At 43.5% G+C, this 21,425-nt stretch overlaps 1 protein-coding gene across 3 annotated transcripts in view; it reads right to left on the bottom strand.

The window, feature by feature from the left end:
- LOC135918623 (beta-1,4-N-acetylgalactosaminyltransferase bre-4-like) overlaps positions 1 to 12,021 on the bottom strand; it is a 31,055-nt gene extending 19,034 nt beyond the window's left edge. Inside the window, exons 1-5 of one of the 3 annotated variants that reach the window (XM_065452255.2) lie at positions 11,898 to 12,016; positions 6,083 to 6,205; positions 5,601 to 5,655; positions 1,108 to 1,392; positions 834 to 1,017 (exon numbers count right to left, since the gene is read on the bottom strand). In XM_065452255.2, the coding sequence (XP_065308327.1) occupies positions 834 to 1,017; positions 1,108 to 1,287 (364 nt within the window). In that variant the 5' untranslated portion in view covers positions 1,288 to 1,392; positions 5,601 to 5,655; positions 6,083 to 6,205; positions 11,898 to 12,016. Of the gene's footprint in view, positions 1 to 833; positions 1,018 to 1,107; positions 1,393 to 5,600; positions 5,656 to 6,082; positions 6,206 to 11,897 lie in introns of all 3 variants that reach the window. The other 2 variants (XM_065452246.2, XM_065452264.2) reach the window with 2 other exon arrangements.
- Positions 12,022 to 21,425: the final 9,404 nt, after the last annotated feature.

Genomic DNA, 21,425 nt, shown 5'->3' with positions numbered 1-21,425 from the left:
TTGATATTGGCCCATTTTTTTTTCATGTCTAAATGCATTTTAATCTTCTTATCAGTCATTGAATGTCACGTGATAAATACGTCTTGTGCGCGCGAACTTCAGCAATTGCTGCATTTCCCGACCTCATCACGACAGTATTTTGCGTCGTTTTACGTCGTTTTTGTTGTCTTCGGTTTTGCAGAAACCATCTTCCCACCGACAGCGAGACATTATAATTTTTGTACAGCCAGTTCATTTATGTTACATTTGCTTGGCATACCATTTTAATATAACTTTGGAATTTCTGTGCTCAGCAAATGCATTGTTCGGTTTAACCAAGCTTTGAACCAGCCTTGTCCCTTCCTGAGCTTTGGCAGTGCTCCTATAACCCGTCTCAAAAACTGCAGTGTTATTAATATTTCAAAAATATGCCCACTGTCGCTTGTCGCGGCTTGCACTGGAATTAGATTCCTTCACATGTCTTCGAATAATATAAAAGAACCGTAGAAAGGCAGAGAAAATATCGTAGTAATGCAAGTGTCGAGCATCACGCACAAGAACTCTCACATCCTGTGTCGAGTTGGTGTTCAGTGATGGCAAAACATTACGACAAAGGCTCGGAACGCCGTTATCCTCGCTGTTGTAGGAAAGTCGGATATTTACACCTACTTTGTTTAATAAGGGCTCTTCACCTGGTGTAGCTATAATAAAAATGCTATTGGTCACACCTTCACCTAACTGAGTAAAATACTAACAGGAATGTATGGCAGAAAACATGTTAAGGGATAACCTGCGAGGATTGAGTTTCACCGATGTGCTACTTAGAAATAGTTCTAGAATATATTCACGCTCACCGAGATTTGGCGGTACAGGTGGGCACAGCTGCTGTGCAGAGACACTTGTTCTATTGCTATCACTCAGGACGTCAGCCGGAACTCCTGCATTTACACTGATTTTATTCGGTGCCAGAGTACTCATTCGCTGTTTCGCATCCGCCACAGATATTTTGTCCGCCACAGAGAATCTTTCAAACAACGTCTGCGGGAAAGAGGTTCACATGTATAAGTATTATTAGGGCGAAAGCTTCATATGAAACGGCTGCAGTGAGGTAAAAAAATATCAACGTACTTTGAACCGTGCTTCTTTGAATTCACTCGTGTCGAAGCAAACTTTGACGAGCACGTATACCAGAAGACAGCCAGCGACTGTCTTGAAACAAAGGCTGCATACCACAGCCCTCAATACGTGTAACGTCCCAGCACTCCAATAGGCGCCGTTTAAGGCAGCAGCAACATTAACCTTCTTCATTGGTATTTGAACTATGATCACCTCTCGAGGAACAGCCGTCACTGACTTCCAACCTGAATCACTGAATTCTTAGATGTGCTTCTACCATCAATTTGTTCATCAAGTCTGAAAAAGAAAGGACGAAAAAGTAGTTTGTGCTTGTTTATGTGTCAACGTGTAGAACATTTCTTTTGTAAATTCTTCAGTTATTTAGCTGCACATGTATTGGTTTATTTTCCAATATTTGTGAGAACACTCTTGCACTCAGAGCAAACGGAGTGACCGTGAAGGTAAAGGGGAAGAAGACCATGACTGGTATTTGGGCAGACATTTGAAGCAACAACAAGAAAAAAACGAATAAACAAGCGGAGAAACAGACCTCATCGCTTGTTCATTAATAGGGGCAGCACTACTGAAACAATAAAAACAAAATAAAAGTAGTAACAGTACGTGCACTGACTCTCTGATTGGAAAAAATCAAGTAGGCTTTAGTGAGGACCCAGCCGCAGTGGGGTACGGGAAACGTCTTGCGCGTGCTGCTGGGGGTGTATTGGTTACTAGAGTTCAGAAGCGACATTAACAAGCACCCAAAGAACATTTCTTCACGCATTACAAATGTTACACGCTATATGCATAGCACGCTGCATAGCACGTTACATAGCACGCTGACGCGGCGCTGCATAGCTGCTGCTGCATAGCGCTGCTGGCGCGGCGCTGCATGACGCTGACGCTGCATAGCACGTTGCATAGCACGCTGACGCGGTAGGTCGAGAAGCAGCTGTTATGAGGAAGCAGTTTTTTTTTTTTTTAACCGACGATTAAAATGTCGTTTTACGCCACTGTGAGGACCAGGGAGAGATGTCCAGCAAATATCAAGCGAGTTGATGCAATAGCAAGCGAAAGCTCAAAAACAAATAATCGGACATGGTGACACAAGAGAGGCGAAGTTCTGATGTTGCTTTTAGAATGCAGCTCTTAAGGTCAAACAGCACGCATGCTAGCCGGCTCACGCCCAGGTGCCTTGCGTTTGCCGCGTCTCGCGAGTAATGGCTGTTTGAACCTTTAAGACGAGCGCCAACGCACGATGTCCACTTGGCTCATATTTTCGCCTTGGTAGACATCGTTTCGTATTTTTTGTGAGGCAGCCAGAGCACTGATATTTGTTTGGAGAAGACAGACATATATACAATAGCATTCGTCGCCTTACATACATTAGACAGATTTAGTTTGGCGTCCGCAACAGCTCTGCGTACGCAGGAAACCCGCGGAGATGACAGTGCGCATGCGCGGTTCCCAGGAGCACGCACGGTCCCTTGCGTGCGCCCGCAGCTTTTCAAAAGATGCGCATATAGCGTCCGCTTCAGGCTGTGCGGCCTTTGCGGGACGTCCTCGCGTGTCCACGAGAGCGCATTTTTTCTATACTGCGCCGGCCTACGATAGGACTCCAATATGCAAAATAGAAGTGAGGCGTGCAGACAGGACACAAGAGTAGAGAGGTGGACAACACGTGTTGTCCACTTCTCTACTTTTGTGTCCTGTCTGCACGCCTCACTTCTATTTTGCATAATGAATACTTACCAACTAGCTCAGCTTTCTGTCGTTCTAGGACTCCAACTTGTGGTTTGACTTCGTGGCGGCTGATAGTGGCTATACAGTTTCAGAAGCTGGCATATGGCGGCGCTGAGCAGCACACTACCGGCTTTTACACGTGCAAGCCAGCAGTCCTCTTCCCAATTTTCGCGTCGGGCCAACTACTGCCGTTTCGTGCGCGCGCGCTTCGCTACGCACGCACAACCTCACGCGCTGCGTACGTGGGTGGCTGCGGACGCCCAACTAAAACAGTCTATTGAATGCAAACACAATTGCGGGACGTTTTGGTGTGCGTCCCATCAAGGGCATTTAATTTAACGTACGGGTACGCCAACGCAAGGAAGGTTTACTGAGTGGGATGCTAAATAGTCATTTCGCTCAAAGAGAAATGCAGCAGCCGGCGAACCTTGCACTTCGAAATCCAGTGACCGAGCATGATGCAACACGTACGCGATGACAAGCTCCGCAAGCGCCGGCACAGAAATCTTGACGTCGTAATTCGCCCAGGGTTCATTCGCAGCTTGTTGCTCTCGTCTGTCCTAGGGTTCGCGGTCATAATCACGTCGTGTGATCCGAGTCCTCAAAAATATTCTCTTTTAAAAGGAAGCTTTAGCTCGGATGCTCCTATATAAATACATGTAAAAGGAGAATTCGTTTTTCTCGGCAATCATTACACCAAATTTAACGAAGTTTGTTGCATTAGAAAGAAAAACTTAAAATCTAGTTACTGTTGTTTTGAATTTTTGAGTTAGATCGCGAATTTTTATTAAAAATTGGCAAAAATAGAATGTCTTCAGAAAACGAAACTATCAAGTATACAAATCTGTAACTCAACGACAAAAAATGATAATGCAATTCTGTGAATGGCATATAATAGTACATCTAAAGCGGACAAAATTGATATGTTACACATGAATATAAAGTAAACTTAGTAATATGGCAATACAGCTTTTTTAAAACCCTTGTAAGCAACGTAACAAATTCACATAAGATGTAAAATGACATACCGAATTTGTGCGCTTTGAATGATCTAATGGATGCCGTTTACAGAACCGCTATATCTGTTTTTGATGCAAAGCTATGAATTCGTAAACTTCGTGCTTCCATTTCGTTTTTCGAACGGAGGAATACTTGAAAATATTTTTAACAAAATTCAAGCCCTAAATAAAGATGTCGCGACCGACAGTCAATAGAATTTAACTTCCTCTGTCAAATGCAACATATTTCATTAAAATCGGTTCAGGTGTTATCTCAGAAAAACGTTTTTGCGTTTTACATGTATTTGAATAGGCCGCGTCGGAGTTGGGCCCAAGCTAAAGCTTGCTCTTATGGTGGATCCACACGACGGACTAAATCTGTCTCCCGCGACGGACGGGGCATCACGTGACTACGCGTCACGGATTCATGGCGTCCGCGCGTCGTCCGCGACCCCCACGGACGGAAAATACCGAGCTATTTTTTGCATACGGATTTTGGCGGTTGAATGCTGCGGATTTAGCGCAGCATGCTCTACAGTCTGGCAACAAGTGCGGCTTTGGGATCTTTCTCAAACAGCTTCATCGCTGTTGACATCATTTGTGCCTGTTTGCGCGTGCGACTCGCACAAGAGCGACTGCAATGAATTTGAGCGACGAGGTGACCTTCTACTCCTTGCATCTCGTGGAGCATTTCCCCGCGTTGTGGGACATGACTCTCACCGATTAAGTGGTCACGAGGGCGAAAAAGATGATTTGGCAGCGCAAGCCGAAATTTTAGCAGTGATTTTAGCGCTTCGGAAGCTCCCTTCAAACTCAATAAGTATGGTCATTATAACAGATTCCCTTTCGGTCTGTACTTCGCTTACAACTTCATCCAATTCGGCAACTCTAAAGACATTTCTAACATTAGTTCCTCCTTTGTTGAATTCTCTAAAACTATTATGGGTACCTGGCCATTGGGGCTTACATTCAAATGAAATGGCCGACTCATATCTATGGCATCCGCTATAGATATCTTTCAGCATTTTTACATACGGGTCGTCTACACCCTGATGCCGTAATGCATCCATGACTGCTGAGGTTTCGACTGAATCAAACGCTTTCTCGTAATCAACGAAAGCGATATATAAGGGTTGGTTATATTCCGCACATTTCTCTATAAGCTGATTGATAGTGTGAATATCGTCTATTGTTGAGTAGCCTTTACGGAATCCTGCCTGGTCCTTTGCTTGACAGAAGTCTAAGGTCTTCCTGATTCTATTTACGATTGCCTTAGTAAATAGTCTGTAGCAACTGACAGTAAGCTGATCGGTCTATAATTTTGCAAGTCTTTGGCGTCCCCTTTCTTATGCATTAGGATTATGTTAACGTTCTTCCAAGATTCCGGTACGCTCGAATAACCTTACGAATAAGCATGTTCAAAGTCGTGTGTCATCACTCTTAATCTGACGCTTGTAGAAACTTAATTTTGATTGGAACGTATACGGCCTAATCTTTCTAAATACGTGGCCCTACCTGCAACGCCACACCCGCCCATATTTTGTGTCAAGCAAAAAAGGCGTTGCCGTTATCCTAGTTTGAATACTTCCCACGTGCTTTCCTGAGTAGTGAACTACTTTGAATATACGAACTTCCAATAGCTGCTATTTTAATGTTAAGAAAGAAAGCGCACATTTTATGCGCGTTTCTCCTGCGTATGTTTTTTGTAAAGTTCAGTCTGCTAGAAGCAGCCACACACAGAAAGAGAAGTTTAAACAGTTCCCCGACCTGATTTTCATGACGTCATAAGTCATTGGCACGCCGGGGTGGCATCTGAAGTTTTCTGAAAAAAAAAAAACACCACTGTAAGTCTAATAGCAGAAGTCGCCGACGTGTTGTTTAGGATACAGCATGCAGTGATAGGTGTAGTTCTTGACCATAGCATGCAGAAAATTCCAGTGCTACTTAAACAACTTAAAACGTTTTTTTTTTTAGAAAGTGTGATTTATTTTCCGCATATCCAGCTAGGTGGGTCATAAAACTTTGATGAATTTGGCCTTGATTGACTGAATGCCAGCCTCAATATCTAAATCAGGTCCCTTAGCGCACTTCCATTAGGTGGATTTTTCCTTTGGGCAGCTTTCTGAGGTCGTCACAAGTACCAATAGCCGGGTGCGGAAACTCCCTATACCACACTCGGTCCAACTTCACTTCCGCCAATAGCGGTTGCCGGATGTGCAACTGGGAATAATTCACAAACAAAACAATACCTCCATGACGTCACTGATGAGGTCACAAGGTAGAGAGAGAGGGCGGGCCGCGAGGAGGATGAGTCAAGAAATATTCAAGCAAACGTTTTTCTGCATACGCGCTTGCTGCTGCATTATATACATCTGTAATAAGAAGTTTGCGAATATATCGAAGTATCTTAAGATACAAATGCAAAGCATCGTATCGGATACAATAATGGCGGTAGTATGTTTGGCGGTAAGTGTCAATTCATTTCCCGCTACATGAGGCACACGAGATTCACGGCGCTTTCAGAATTTGCGAGGTTTCTTGAAACGCCGAAAAACAATTACGACGCAGCATGTACGTTGCCACAAAAAATTGTATCGGTCGTTTCTGAACCCCTTCTACAACACGACAAAACGCACTAGGCCATAAAGTGGATATTAACAATTTTGCATATTTCATCTTAGTAAATAACTGATTAAGCGGAATATAAAAAAACACTCTAATGAGCGCCGCATGACGGCAATCCATATGCCGTTGGTTTCATTAAGATGCGGCTAACAGCTTTCTTTTATATCCTTGGTAAAAATTTTGCCGCACAGCTATTTGGCAAATGTAGCACAGGCTTTCGTATCGCGCGGTTAACCCACGAGTATAATGCGTTGAATATATAATTTTCCTTCCACTTTACCTGTTCATTTATCAGCAACAGCGCCAGACGATGTCCTGACACAGTCAAAACTATCTCTAGAAATCCCGGCCACTGGGGCCGCAATTCGATGACGACGAAATGCGAAAACACCCTTCTAATCAGATCGATAATCAGATCGTGGTTCTGGCACGTAAAAACCAAAATATTTCATGCCCGTGCCGGGTACGGGTCATGTTTGAACTTATCGAGTCGGGCTCGGGCGTGCCGGAGCATAGCACTTTCGAGCTTGGGCCAGGCCCGGACCTGAAAAAACGGCCCGTGCAGTGCTCTAGCGTGCCTAACGCTTTGATAAATTTCGTATCACTCGTGTATCAAAGAAGGCGCCACTCAAGCAGCTCTGAGGCAAGCGACAAATGGAGATATTTTAGAACATAAAAACAATAAAAAGACACCTAATGTTCCTTATCAAGAAGTAAGACATTTATCAAGCTACACAGCTCATAAAAATGCCATAAAGAAAAAAATAAACGAGGCGTCTGAACCAGAGTCAGCCCTTCTCCCTCGAAACGGCTCCAAGACCACTGTCTGTCGTGTCACATGGTACGGATAGGCTAAAATTCGCAGAAGGAATCGGAATCCTCTCCCGGTAACACGTCCTGCGTATTCAAACTTTTCCTTTCCGAACTAACATTCTCCTACGTGGCGCGTGATTCACGAGTCGCCGGAGAAAACAGAGGCGCCCTATTGAACCATGGGACTCCTGACAATGATAGAAATGGTCAAAGGGATCAGTGCCGTGTGATGAGTTGCTCGTTCCGTCAGTGGCACCTGCCAGTACCAGCGCTTCTAATGCGAAATGTGCTGGGCTCTGCTTACCGCTTTAACCTTAAACTAAATACACAGAGTGGCATTTAAAACCTAAAAAAAGCTAGACTCTATTTGCCCGCAAACACCTTGAAAAAGAAAACCTTCTCCAAACGCGCTTCACCAGATCAAAATTCTGCAATTGTAACCGATACCGCACCTACTCCATAAACATGAAATTACTCAATAATGGTTTGTCTTTAAAAACCTCCACTATCAATGCTTATCTACAAAAAAAACGGCGCAACCACAAGTCTCCACTGTAGCAAAACCTGCTTCGCTCTATGATGCGCGTAACTGGCTCGTACAAAATCAACAAAACGAATCTCTGAGCCCGACGCAAAATGTTTGAAATCAGAAGTAATACGTCCTTAATGACTAATACAAGAAAAATTGTATCGCGCACTAACTACAAAAGAAAGCTTATGGATGCACTCAATTCGACAATTACTCATGATTAATGGACATTCGATGCGGTCGCAGCCTGAAGGCCTTAGGGCCACGCACAGGACAACAAATGGTGCCAGACATACACGGCCTACTGCAGTCATCTGCCACATTGCGTTCCCGAGGCTTGCTATCTCGTCCCTGATGGGAGAGGCTGTCAAAGCGGGAACAATAGCCACTCCCCCTTTGTCCACGCTGACCCGGCGCCTTCCACTTCAAAGAATGTTAGACTAGCCCGGTTCCGACGCGCATGTCTCAGCAAGGCAGAACGAGAACAATGTAAAAGAGTGAGCCAACCTTTCGACAAGTGTACTTGTCTTTTTCAAGAAAAAGACAAGCGCACTCTTCAAAACGTGGGCTCCCACTTTTACCTTGTTCTTGTTTTGCCCATCGTCTTGAATTTCCATCTCTGGCCTTCCCCATCTTCAGCCAGGCTGAGCATTTCAACTGCACCCTTTCTTGCAGAGGCGCGCCCTGTTCTCTCCCAGTTAGCCTTTGACGACCCCTTGGTTTACTGAACCGCCATACTGAACCCTTTCCGGTTTTGCGGGATGGTCTGTTCCTCTGTCTTACGATCTGGGATGTGGCGTTTTTCGCGAGCTTTCTCTGCGCCGAACACTTAGCTCTTCTGATTGTGCGCCGTCTAAAAAAATATTTTGCGTTTCCAGGTGGTCATCGAATGTGCAGCTAAAAACCCCAGCGTCGGGTTCCTACACTGTTGCGCAACCACGGCTTTCTGCTCTACTTTTGTCGATTCCGGAAGATCAAGATCGCGATAGTGCCCAGGTACGAGGAAGGTTCCCAGCATCTCCTTTACCTTAGCGCTACTGAAACAAGCTTCGTCTCCGCAAGGAACGCTTTAGTGAATCGCCACATCCTGCACTTCTCTCTCTATTCTCTGCAATGTCTAGGAGTCGCTCAAGTGCAGAGGCACGAGAAAGGTATCCAGCCCTACAAGTGCAGAGGCACGAGAAAGGTATCCAGCCCTACACTGACCCTAATGGGGTTGCCGGAGCAAGCCTCGTCTCCGCAAGGCGGGTTGTTCGGCTATGTGGCTGATTCCGTTTCGGTGAACGCCTGCACTGTGCACTCACCGAAGCTAGAGCCCTGAGCGATCTTCACTCCGTTTGACTCCGTCAAGCACTTTCTTCGCTCAGCCGCCACCATATCCTGATCCACCATATCCACCATATCCTAGACGATTCCGGAGAGTCGCCCATGCGTTCAGATACGAGGAAGGTCTCCAGCGCTTCATGGCTACGTGAACAAGCCTCACTCTCCCAAGGGACGACCACGGGAATGACCCCTCTCTGTAGACCGGCAACGGCCTCGCTCTCGACGTGCTCTGTCTCTGAAGGTTTCGCGGCCTCGCACATTTTGTGCTCCTCCTTCACTGGCGCAACCGCAGTCCCTTCCAAAGAACAGAGTTTGAACTCGTCGTTCGGGCTCTCTCTCGCACACAACAGGAATATCGAAATGCCGGAGTAATGCACTCTTAGCTTTATCGTAATTCTTGAACGCTTCATCGGCGAGGCGAGCCAAGCAACATGACTCGTTAGAGGGAAATACCCCCAACAAACTAATACCCATGTCACACGGGAAGATTTAATGTCATTCGAAGAGAATGGCATTCAATGCATCGAATGCCATTCGGTCTCTTGCGGTGCTACACAGTAAAAAATAATGGCATTCGCAAATGAAAGCAATGACGATCTGGAACGAAATTTGTGAAATTGAAAGAAATTGTGTGATTATTAAACGCGTTTAAGAAGTTTTGCGAGTACTTTTAAAACGGACGAAAAATTTTGACGCCAATTATTCACAACTAAAAGCACTTCGATCAACACATCCAATATGGCCGACCGCCGCAACAGACTCCTGATGCAAAGAGTAATAGCGCTTGAGCACAGGCCTTGATGAAAATATCATCTCGGTAAACATAATTATTCCTTTTTATAAGTCTAAAAATATCTTCTGACTTTGCTGATGCACGCATTAATTTTTCACGTTGCGTGTCGCTGTTGTCTATCTGGGGCCAAGAGTATACATTCGGTTTCAAATTGAATATGAATGAGTTTTCTTAACTCATTTGACGGCAAATGTCATTCCATGCGAATGACATTAAATTTTCCAGTGTAAGGCCCGAAGAGGGATTATATGCGAATACCATTCGATTCGAATGACATTAGATCTTCCCGTGTGACAGGGGTAAAAGAGGTCAAACTTCACTATCGAGCTTTATCTCTGCGCATACCTGCTCGAAGAAGGACAGAAAACATTCAATGCTTTCGTCGTCCCTGAAATTGTGCAGGCTAAACCGCGCCCGTTGAATCCTGAGCTGCTAGATTTCCCTTAGAATTTCTTTCATTTCCGTTTTGTACTCTTTGTCTCGCCTTATGCGTTCATCCTGCCCTTCCCTTCTGTGGTACTCTTTGTCCCAGCTTATTACCTCTTGCTCGCGTTCCGTCTGGCCCTGGATATCTTCTCAAGCTTCCACGCTCTCCCGGTCATCTCTGCCACTTGCCTCTATTACATCGATGACTTCCGCCTTCATTAACTGCTTCCCACACTCTAATATTCCCCGAATCTCGTGTTTAGGTCTGGTCCGCGCAACGTTTTGCAGTCCATGGCTAGCTTTCTTTTTCTGACAAGTTTCTCAAGACTTTTAGTGTATAAAAAAAGTATCTTTCAACAAGGCGTCTCACACCCTTGTGATCAGGACGAACCACGTTAAGCCTGTCGACTCTCAAGGAAAAAGGTCGTGCACTCACCACGCCGAAGTCGAAGCGCCGCGCAGGTTATCTCACCGCTGCCGTCCAATGTTGCGACCGGGAGTGCGAAGTTTTGTGGTATCCATTCAACATGGAGAGTAAGGGAACATGCGGCTGGACCCGATATTGAAGTCATTTGAACACACACGTTCATATTATATCATGTTCAAGTTTTGCAAGTACAGAAAATCAAGAAGTTCGTAATCAAGTTCCAGCTTCCGATCTCTCCAAGCGTCGGTCTCACTTCTTCACGACTGCGTTGTCACTTTTCAGTCGCCTTCCCCAAATTCGGTGTTAGGAGACACGGGTGACGTCATGTCCCACCAATCCAGAGGTTGGTAGACCTTTCGCTCTGAAGAGAGCTACGCACATCACTTTGAACAAAAGCGGACGTCGGGAGGGGGAACACACACTGACCCTTTCTCCAGCACGGACGTGGCAGTTTGGGCGAACGACACGTGAAGTGAAGGAACGTTCCCTCCTGGCAATGCCGCTCCTAGTTGAACTCGTCTTGGCAGTTTGTTCTATCGCGGAACCCCCCTGGTGGTCACTAATCATCACAGAGGACAGTTTTGACGAGGTCGTCAGCACGTTCACCATTATCACGTTCTCCGTGATCGACTGATGTCACGTGGTAAACGGCCTGTCACAACAATATCTTTTTTCTGTACTGTTTTAAGATTATCCACTTGGACACCGTTGAACTCTATTCTCTTTGTTGTTTTATTTTGTTCATACGATGCCACGTGGTTCTTCCAATGACAATGTGGCAAATAGTTATAGAGACCCTAGGTGATCTCCAAATCCACCTTCCAGTGATCGTTGCCAGTGATTAACAATATTGAAAGCTGTTCCTTAGCGGACTGCATGCGTCGGAAATAATTGCGGAGCCCGAAGCGCGTAGTGGCCGCCATGCTTTAGAAAACGCCTTACGACATATACACATAAACCAAATTGTTCGTGTATTTTCATCATTGAACTTGCATATCGGCTTTAATTTCAACTGCGCGACTTCAGGAACATTTCCAAAGAAGCAAGGCGATCATGCAGACACAAGATTTCACTCGGTAAACTGCAAAATCCGAAGACATAATGTATGCGGAGAAAGATACTTACGAACGTCAGCAGAGAAAACAGCCGGAGGACGGCAGAGAGCCTCTGTGCTTGTCTTAGCAAAGGAAGGCGACTGACGTATACGGCAGGCTATGGCGTAGCACAACGACCTTTTCACAGCAGACGCAGCGAGAGTTAAACAGATGGCGGATCCCTTTACGCGCCCTTTCTGCGCCGGTGCGGTGCGAGGACACCTGCAATGCAAGGGAATTCTAGTACACCGTCGCATTACTCTGCAGCAAAAATATGTTGGCACTCAAGCCGCTTATCGATAAAACATGCTGAATACCAGTAGGGTTTAAAAACAGCAATAACGACCCAAGACAGAAAAGAGGATGGGACACACACAGCTGTGTCCCATCCGGTTTTCGGTGTCCTTTGTCGTTAGCGCTGTTTTTGAGCCACCGACATGGCCCAATCTGCCGTTCTTATGCAGAATATGCGGCGTGACGCACTAACTTTTCAAGCAATTTCCCTGCTCTCCCTCTGCACGGGCTCGTTTCATGCCTGTTGTTGACGTACTTAGGCCATTGTGTAATTAAAATTTCTATGATGAAATCGTGGCAGTGCTTTATTGTATCAATGAGCGAAAGTCAGCTAGGTGTACTCTTTAGGAGGAACGTGTTAAGCTGCTCATTTCTCAAGCATGCCGAATAGGGGGTGTGACGCTTAAGTATACAAGCAATTTCTCAGCTCTGCCTCTGCACGGCAATTGACTGCGCGCAAATCGTTCGAATGTCGGGTCCCTTTGGATCCCTACCCATGAATGCGGGAGCATTCACATTGTCACCAAACGTCAGGGAGAGCTGACGTCGCACCACGTTTTGTCAGGTCTGAACGCTTACGACAAAGGACACACAATGGCAAGCACCTTTTACGCGATCTATGACCTCCACGGAGATGGTGCCGATAATTCCCCGAAAACAATGTCAGATGCTCATACAGGCCAGCATAGTAGCAGCGTAGGATTTGACATAGGCTAGCGCTTCTTTGAGCGAATGCTTGTTAATTCCCTGTGCGCGTGTTAATTGATGGTGTTCGATGAGAGCGGGTGTGCGGACACATTACGGAGGAACGTGACGACAGAAATCAGCGGCACCCATGCAGCGTGGAATCGCTAAGAGCGTGGGAATAGGAGAGAGACAGAGCGATCATCGGAAAGCGTCTCGAACGCTTTTCTAAAGTGTAACCACTCTGTTAAGGAGATTAGGCACAACCCAGTAGGTGGTTTAAACGCAGTAGTAACCACATTCTGTAGGGGAATGTTGAAGCGGGCGAGCAATTGCCACTTCCCCTTTATATTGTTTACTGAAGTGGATTTAAAGACTGCCAGGAACGCATTCCTTTGAGTTTTGAGTGTAATCACTAAACTTATAGATCAATAAGACTCCGTACGATGGAACGCTAGCCTGGGCTGTAACCACTTTGTGGTTAAACAGTGACTGACACTCGGTTGGTCGTATGTAATAACAGTTGTCCTAGACTCCAACTCAGGAAAAATGCAAGAGTACGGCGCTGTTTACCTAGGTGTTTTTCATCAGTGTTCTTCTGCAAACTCTGCATTGGACTGTGTAAATATTTTCATTGCAATATATCTCCAATATTTTGTTACCTCCAACGTGCATCCTTCTTTATTAACGCTGATTGTCACCTTAAGAGACTTAACAAGCTTCAAGCAGACCGAACAAACTTTACTGCGCTTTCACCTAAAAAGGCAAGAGCCGATTGCCATAGCAAATTAGTACACAGCTATACGAAGTAAGGATATTAGCTTTATCGGCCGTGTAACGTTGTAGACATTTATTTACTAACACAATTACCTAGCATGGTGTCCACAAGGAAACCCGAAGACATTTCACTCGATGGTCGCCGAAACTCGCAGTCAAAATGCTGGAATGAGAAAGCGCGGCAGCAGAAGCAAGCGAATCGACCTTCGCGCTGCCTCTAGCTTCAATGCGAACGAAGCGGCAAGAACAGAGTGCACACGAAGCTATCGGCCCTCGGTGCGCCTAGACGACTATATATAGAATGTCTCCGTCGCAGATTGCTTTCAAGATAGGTGCCCGCGCGGCCGCGCCATACGCTGCAGCTGCCGGGAGAGAACACCCACCCTCTCTCCCCTCTCCCGTTGCCTTGCATGCGATGCAAGGCGTGCGCTTCGTCCCTACTTACCTCCCTTGCGCGCGCCAGATTGAGTATCGTCGGCTCATCTTTGCACGTTTTCACCCGCACATACAGGACATGACACCTGCGTACGATGTTAACGCCCTTCAATTTTATAAGAAACATTGCAGCAACGGCGATGACAACGGCAGAAACGCTCCTGTAGTGTCCACATAATTGCTATGGAAATAGGATTTATTTTGATACGGGAGAAATGCGGTGTTAACGTACATTTAGGGGCATGTATGATAACATTATATTTAAAGTCAATGTTACTATCTATCTATCTATCTATCTATCTATCTATCTATCTATCTATCTATCTATCTATCTATCTATCTATCTATCTATCTATCTATCTATCTATCTATCTATCTATCTATCTATCTATCTATCTATCTATCTCGGGTGTCCCGGTTAACCTGGACCAAGATTTAAAACAAACAGAGCCCTAGAGAAATTGTACCTACTGCACAGTAGCGGCAGTCCTTTGTACTTACCGCCATTATTTCTTCATCACGAAATAATAATTATTTGCTTTTAATTATTGTACTTTTTAATTAGTGCTTCAATCACAAACATGTCAATCACAAAGTTGTAAGGCACCTTAGGTAACTTCCTAATCAAGCATTCATTTCGTGCTGAAGTGTGCCTGGTTTGTTCCAAGAAAAAACTATATCCCGCGAAATACGCGAAATATGAAATAGATGCTTTGCTGGACCAAATAAAAGTTTATTCACTCACTCACTCACTGCGCGCTCGCGCACCGCTTCTCAAGCGCCTCCACGCAACCTTTAACAGATGTACGGCTGCATTCGTTTATCGCCGCATCGTGCAAGGCTTTGTCATGTAGGATGGCTCGAGAGGTTTCGCGTCCAAACTATAGCGTGATGCGATAAGTGTCAGCGTCTGCGGAAGCAAGAATGTTGTGCTCGATGAAGAGGCAGTCGGGATAGCTTTAACCTTAGCGTATCATGAAACAAAGGTACAAAAGAAATTCAACCAGTATGTAAAAAAGAAATGCAGTGGCAAAAGGGTACGCAAAAAGAAAAAAAAAGGGCAGCTCTCGGAAGAACAGAAAATAGCTACTCAGGAGTTTATTTCAATAAAATATAAACCAATAGCATGTAAGGCGCCTCAGCCACCCACAAAGAAACTTCCAAAGGTCCAACTGGTTTAGCCATTTACCCCTTGTGTCTCTTCACTGACAAAAATGACTTTAGACTGTCTATAGAAAGTCTATAGACTTTTTTACAGACGACTTTGCCTTTCTATAGATTTGAACTTTTGTTGATACAAAGTCTATAGATTGTCTATAGACGAAAGTTGATTAGATTTCTATTTATTTTTGTCTATTCGCAGTCTATAGACGGTCTATAGAAAAAAGTCAATATGGTGTTTGTTTCTTTTCTGTCTACTTCCCCTCTGTAGACTACCTAAAGACAAAAGCCGATACAGCCTCTATTTTTTGTTATTTGTCTATAGACTTTCTATAGACGAAAGTCGATAAGATTTCTATTTTTGCTTATTCACAGTCTGTAGACGATCTAAAGAAAAAAGTCGATAAAGTGTTTGCTTCTTTATTGTCTATTTCCCCACAACAGATACCTATAGACGAAAGTCGATACAGCCTCTATTTATTTTTCTCTGTTATTTGTCTATACACTTTCTATAGACGACAGTCGATAAGATTTCTATTTCTTTTTGTCTATTCGCAGTCTGCAGATGGTCTATAGAAAAAAGTCGATACAGTCTATTTATTGTTGTTCATTCTTCGTCTTTAGACTGTCTGAAGACGAGAGTCGACAAGATTGTATATTTCTTGTCTATTCTCACTCTACCTAGTTCTTCACTAACATGCACCTGCACACATCCACGTACACTGCACCCCCCCATATATATATATATATATATATATATATATATATATATATATATATATATATATATATATATATATATATATATATATATATATATATATATTGCGACCGGCCGCTCGAGTCACATTCCATGTAATCGCGGGCTTCTTCATGCTCGGACAAACTTCTATGGAGCTCGTATTGAGCAACAGAAAGCTGTATCGGAATATCTAATGTTTCTCGACAATTTTATCATTGAGAATATTCATCTGATTAACATAATTGAGAAATTAATTAATAATTATTATCTAATCAGGGGAATGCAAAAAAAATATGTGAATTTTTCCAAGCGATGGCAAACAACATTACCTTGCTTCTCTCCAGCCCCGTAGCATTTGCATATGTTAAATATGTTTGCAATTCGAATTATTCTCCACGGTTTCCTATATAACCGCCGACGAAGGCCATAGAAGGGACGTTACCAAAGGTCATGTTAACTTGTGCGAACAGCCCATATACTGATTGTGGTAAGGCGCGAGATGAAGTAGAAAACAGCTGATACTATAAAATTCTTATTGCTTCGGGTAAACATGCCATTTATAGATTGACAATAGACAAAAATCGTTAATCTGAGCCCAAACCATGTACGCTGTAACCAAGCGCAGGTACCGGTGGATAATACGGAGCGGCGTTTGATATAAGCCACTGAAATTGTATACTGCTGAGATTGCTGTAGAGCCTATTTGTAGACTTTAGTATACACATAGTGTATACCTCCGCATTTGTTGATCACATGATATGATCTACGCAGTCGCTCTCGGCAATCCCAAGACGGTCTTCACAGTTGTCATAGCATGACTTTTGCGGCAGTAGAATAAATAAAGCAAAACGCCGATCCAATTGTGATAATAGGTGGTATGAACGCCAACTTTAGCTACAAGCGGATTCCAAACAGGCATCAAGCGAACTGCACAGAGACTCGTAATGTTTGTAGCTGACAACGCGGACTTTGTGAGTGTGCGATGAACCGATGTCGTGCATGTGGTGTGCGCGTTGTGTGTTGTCCTATGCTCAGATACTTTTCACATTGTCTTCATATCTCGGCTGCATCACTAACATCGCGCGGTTTTTCGTTGACTGATATCCTGCACTATAAACTCATCAAAGTTTCTCATTCACTTAAAATATGTGCCAAATTCTCAGAGCCCACCCAGTATAGTTTTCCACCCAGGAGTGGAAAATTAGCACTAACGTACGTGCGGGCATCACATTTCGCCGTACGCTGGAAGATATGTTACAAATGCGCTGTATTACTCAGCGTCGCTGGCGATAATGCAAGCGGCTGAAGGGCCCTCCTATGACCTCCTATGAGCCTCCTATGACCTCCTATGAACGGGGAGAGCGTTTTATTGGTTTGTTGAGACAACCCTGCGGGGGACTGCCCGATGCTTGCGTCGGCGGTTACGCAAATTTGACGTCAGGAGATTGGAATAAAAACATATTGGAATAGTTTTACGTTATACGGCCCCTGATATGACTTATGCGGTGGGTGCTTAGTAAATACAACTCCTTTACAGCGAACTTAGAAACCTTAGCAACAAAAAAAATAACAAAAAAATTGTCTCAGGTAAAATGGCAATTAAAATGTTTGTAAACCGTGTACAGGGACCAATTAGCTTTTTTTGTGAGCATCATTAAATGTAGTAGTCTTTATTTCCAAATAAAGCAAACAGTGCAGAAAAGAAAACAGGTTATGACTTGGACATAATTGTGGAATAAAATTGCAATTGAATAGGCTGCAAAGATGTATTCACAACGCTATCTTGAAGAAATCCTTTCACTAAACAAAAATAGGTATTTGGTCTTAATCATGGCTGCAAAAACTATACAACTCTCCAAAAGCACACGCGAAATTGATTTGTTGTGCTTTCAGAAAGTAACCAATTCGAATTACGAGTGAACTGTGGCTTCCCTGCTCGTTGTGAGCCCTGGATCCATGTTTTGATTTGGAGGCTCCCCATTTCTGCTTACCGAAAAGGATTTATTTTGCCTTGAAATATCTTGTTGCAGTCTTCTACTGACAAGCGGGACTCCCATGCACAAAGTTGGTCGATGAGATCACAGATACGAAACTTCCTTCTTCGTACCACCTCAGGGAAAGGTGCAGCTATTTACACAAGGATTGGCGGGCTCAATGGTTTTTAGTATTCTGCACAAGTTAACACAAGACATGAATACTTTGTTTAGCGCAGAACAACAGACACAAGAAAGACGACAGGACAAGGCGCTTGTCTTTAGACTTGTGTTTCACGCCTAAAGCTACATTACACTTCGCGGATGTTTTGAGCTTTCCACTGCAAGGTGATAATTAATTAATAATACTTCTGTAATATTAAACAGGTACTTGAGTCTCCGTAGCATATTTAATAAGTTGACAGCTACCTACTCTTAGTATAAAAACGAGACAATAATTTTGTGGTATATAAAAAAAATAAAGTACTCTCTCGTCAACACGAACAGTGAGAAAGAGCTTTATTTATCATCGGCGTTCTAATGCGAGAATTACATTGTATATAGTAAATTTTAAAAGAGAAAGGCAGCATTTAAACATCGCAATTTGGCAAGCTAGAGTTCATACTTAAAGGCAACTGAATAAATATGCAAGAGGTTCGCCACCAATAAATGCCAGTATAGCTCACTTTCATATATGTCAGAAAACGCAGTAAGGATTCTATGTATTTAAGGTTATAAAATGCATCACACTTAACTCTGAGTCACAGATGACACCCAAGCAGCAGTTTTGTTAGCCGGTCTGCCACTGTAGTGATAGAGTGTGACAGCATGTTAGCTAACGTTGGGTCGTTCCTCGCAGCCTTTGAAATTCAGCCAACATTGACCAGCTGATGCAGGGAGCACAAAAAACTAATAATAATAGCATAATATTAGCAAAATAATAGCACAATAATAGCGCACTGCCTATTAATAGCCTTAAGCTGTACTTGATTATGTCAAGGAAACAGTTAAAATATGATAGCTCGCTATTCGACGAACAAAATTCACCTTTTTTAGCCTTCTTCCTTATCGGAAATTGTCATTGCTATCTATCTGCAGCCAAATTAGCCGTATATTAGTTTAAGGTCACAATAAATGACAGCTACGAATTGCTTCATTTAGTGCTTTCCTCTTGCAATGAGGAAAATGGAATTTAATAAGAGCAGTGATAGCTTAGACAGAGTTTTAAATGTGATCTCCACGTGAGGACAGGTGCTCCGAAAAAAAGAAGATTCATATGCTCGGAACAAAGCACACTACATTGACTTTGCACTACTCTCTGGCAATACTGCAAGTGACATAACTGTCTTGACCGTCACACGGGTTAGTGAAGCAATGAACCATTCAGAAAAAAATAGAATGAAGGCCAACTGACGGTTAGGGTATCTTAAATGCTTTTTTTAATAAGCTATATGTATTCAACCAGAACACTACACGCAAGAGTAACTTAACGTTCAGCAGGATTTGCAGATAGGATTTTTGACATTTCACAGAGAAGCAGTTAATGGAGTTGCACACTACTAAGTTTCTTAACCTTGAAATTAACAATTTCATTTCGCTAATGTGTAAAAATGATAATTTCTTTGCACTCAAAATAGCATCCACAGCCCGTCAGAATTTTGAACCATTTTAAAAGTTCGATTTTCATATATGCTGCGTATGTATACTTATGAGCTGCTGATGATTTTGTTTCACTCCGTTCGGCGTCTCTTGAAACAGTATCATAAGCTACTGCTTTTTAGACGCATCACTGTACAAAAGAGGCCTCAGCAGCAGGCAGCCGTTACATCTTGCTGCCTGCCGTTTATATTATTTTCATTGCCTTCATGCGTAATAGTGGAGTGGACACACTTCCATGAGCTAAATGGGGGCCCATTAACCGTTATTTCCCGATTTGGAAGGAAAGTCAACGAACAGTGCTGAGGCGACTTTTATGCGATATTTTTGTGCTTGCGCTTATTATTCATCTGTAGTCGCAGCTTGCGAGTGTTATTTACGCGATCATATCTTAATAAGGTGCATAGCGATGAATATAATGTTTGTAGGATTCAGTGCACAGCACCACAAAGAAATGGTCCAGGTGGTGCCAGTGGAGGTGCGCCTACTCACCTCAAGGTTGAAGGGTCCGCTACAGCGCCGCGGCACCTTACCTTGCACCCTTTGGACACGTGCACGGGGAGGGGGGGGGGGGGTTGTGCAGGGGCCACCGCTGTGCCTCGGTGAATCAAAGGCATAGATGTAGTGCACTGGTAATAGGTGCAGAAGATGCAGAGAAACTTGGTAGAATGGAATAAACTTATAGTATAAACCTACGCAATAGTAAAAACCTATGCTTATTCGAACAACTGATTTACATACTGCTATGAACGAGGATCCACAAACCGATTGTGCTTTTCTGGATTTTTCAAAAGCTTTCGACCTCGTAGGAGATTGCCATTTAATCCTGAAATTACCTCCTATTAAATTATATTCTCTTATACTGACATGGATTCGCAGTTTCCTGTCTAGTCGTCCGCAATTCACAGCAGTTAATCATTTTCCTCTATTCCTTCACAAATTGCTTTAGGTGTAGCACGAGGAATCGTTCTTCGAGGGGGTATAAATGCGAAAACACCCGTGTACTCAGATTTAGGTGCACGTAAAAGAACCCCAGGTGGTCGAAATTTCTGGAGTCCTTCACTACGGCGTGCCTAATAATGAAAAAAAGTGGTTTTTGGCACGTGAAACCCCATAATTTAATTTTTAGGCAGCTTTCTTGGGCCGTTACTATTTCTAATACACATTTAATGACTTACCCAGTAATATTTCTTCGCACGGGTGCATTTTTGCAGACGACTGCATTCTTTATCGTTCCATTACAGGTGCCGATGATCGTAAAATCCTCCAAAAAGGTCTAGACCTTATTTCTCTTTTGCGTAACAGTTGGTTAATGAAGCTTAATGTTTGAATGTGTAAAATTATCTCTTTTAGTCGCAAGCATACTAATTGTACGTTCTTTTCTCACATACATAACATGACAATTTTACATGATACTCAATATAAATATCTTGGTGTTAACCTAACTTCGACTCTTTCGTTGTCAACGCTCATTGTATTCATAGGCACCAATTCTTCGAGATCATTAGGGTACATACACCGCAAGTTACATAATTCTACTGAAAATATTCGTAAACTAGCTTGCCTAACATTTGTTCGACCTCAACGTGAATATGTTGTATTCGTTTGGTCTCCCCATCAGAATAGGACTGCGCGCTTAATTTCATATTGTTATGACTATAACAAAATCACCACACAAATTAAAATCGACCTCTCGCTACAGCCCTCGCATGATCGTTGTGATATAGCCCTTTTATCATTATTTCATAAATACGTCCATAATAAAGCGCCATCAGTTCTGTCTCTTGAAGCTCCTCATTACAGGTCACAACGGTTGTACAATCGGTTCAACTTCATG

This window comes from Dermacentor albipictus, chromosome 2, assembly GCF_038994185.2.
Source record: "Dermacentor albipictus isolate Rhodes 1998 colony chromosome 2, USDA_Dalb.pri_finalv2, whole genome shotgun sequence".
NCBI lineage: Eukaryota > Metazoa > Arthropoda > Arachnida > Ixodida > Ixodidae > Dermacentor > Dermacentor albipictus.
This window is presented reverse-complemented; position numbering and strand designations above follow the sequence as displayed.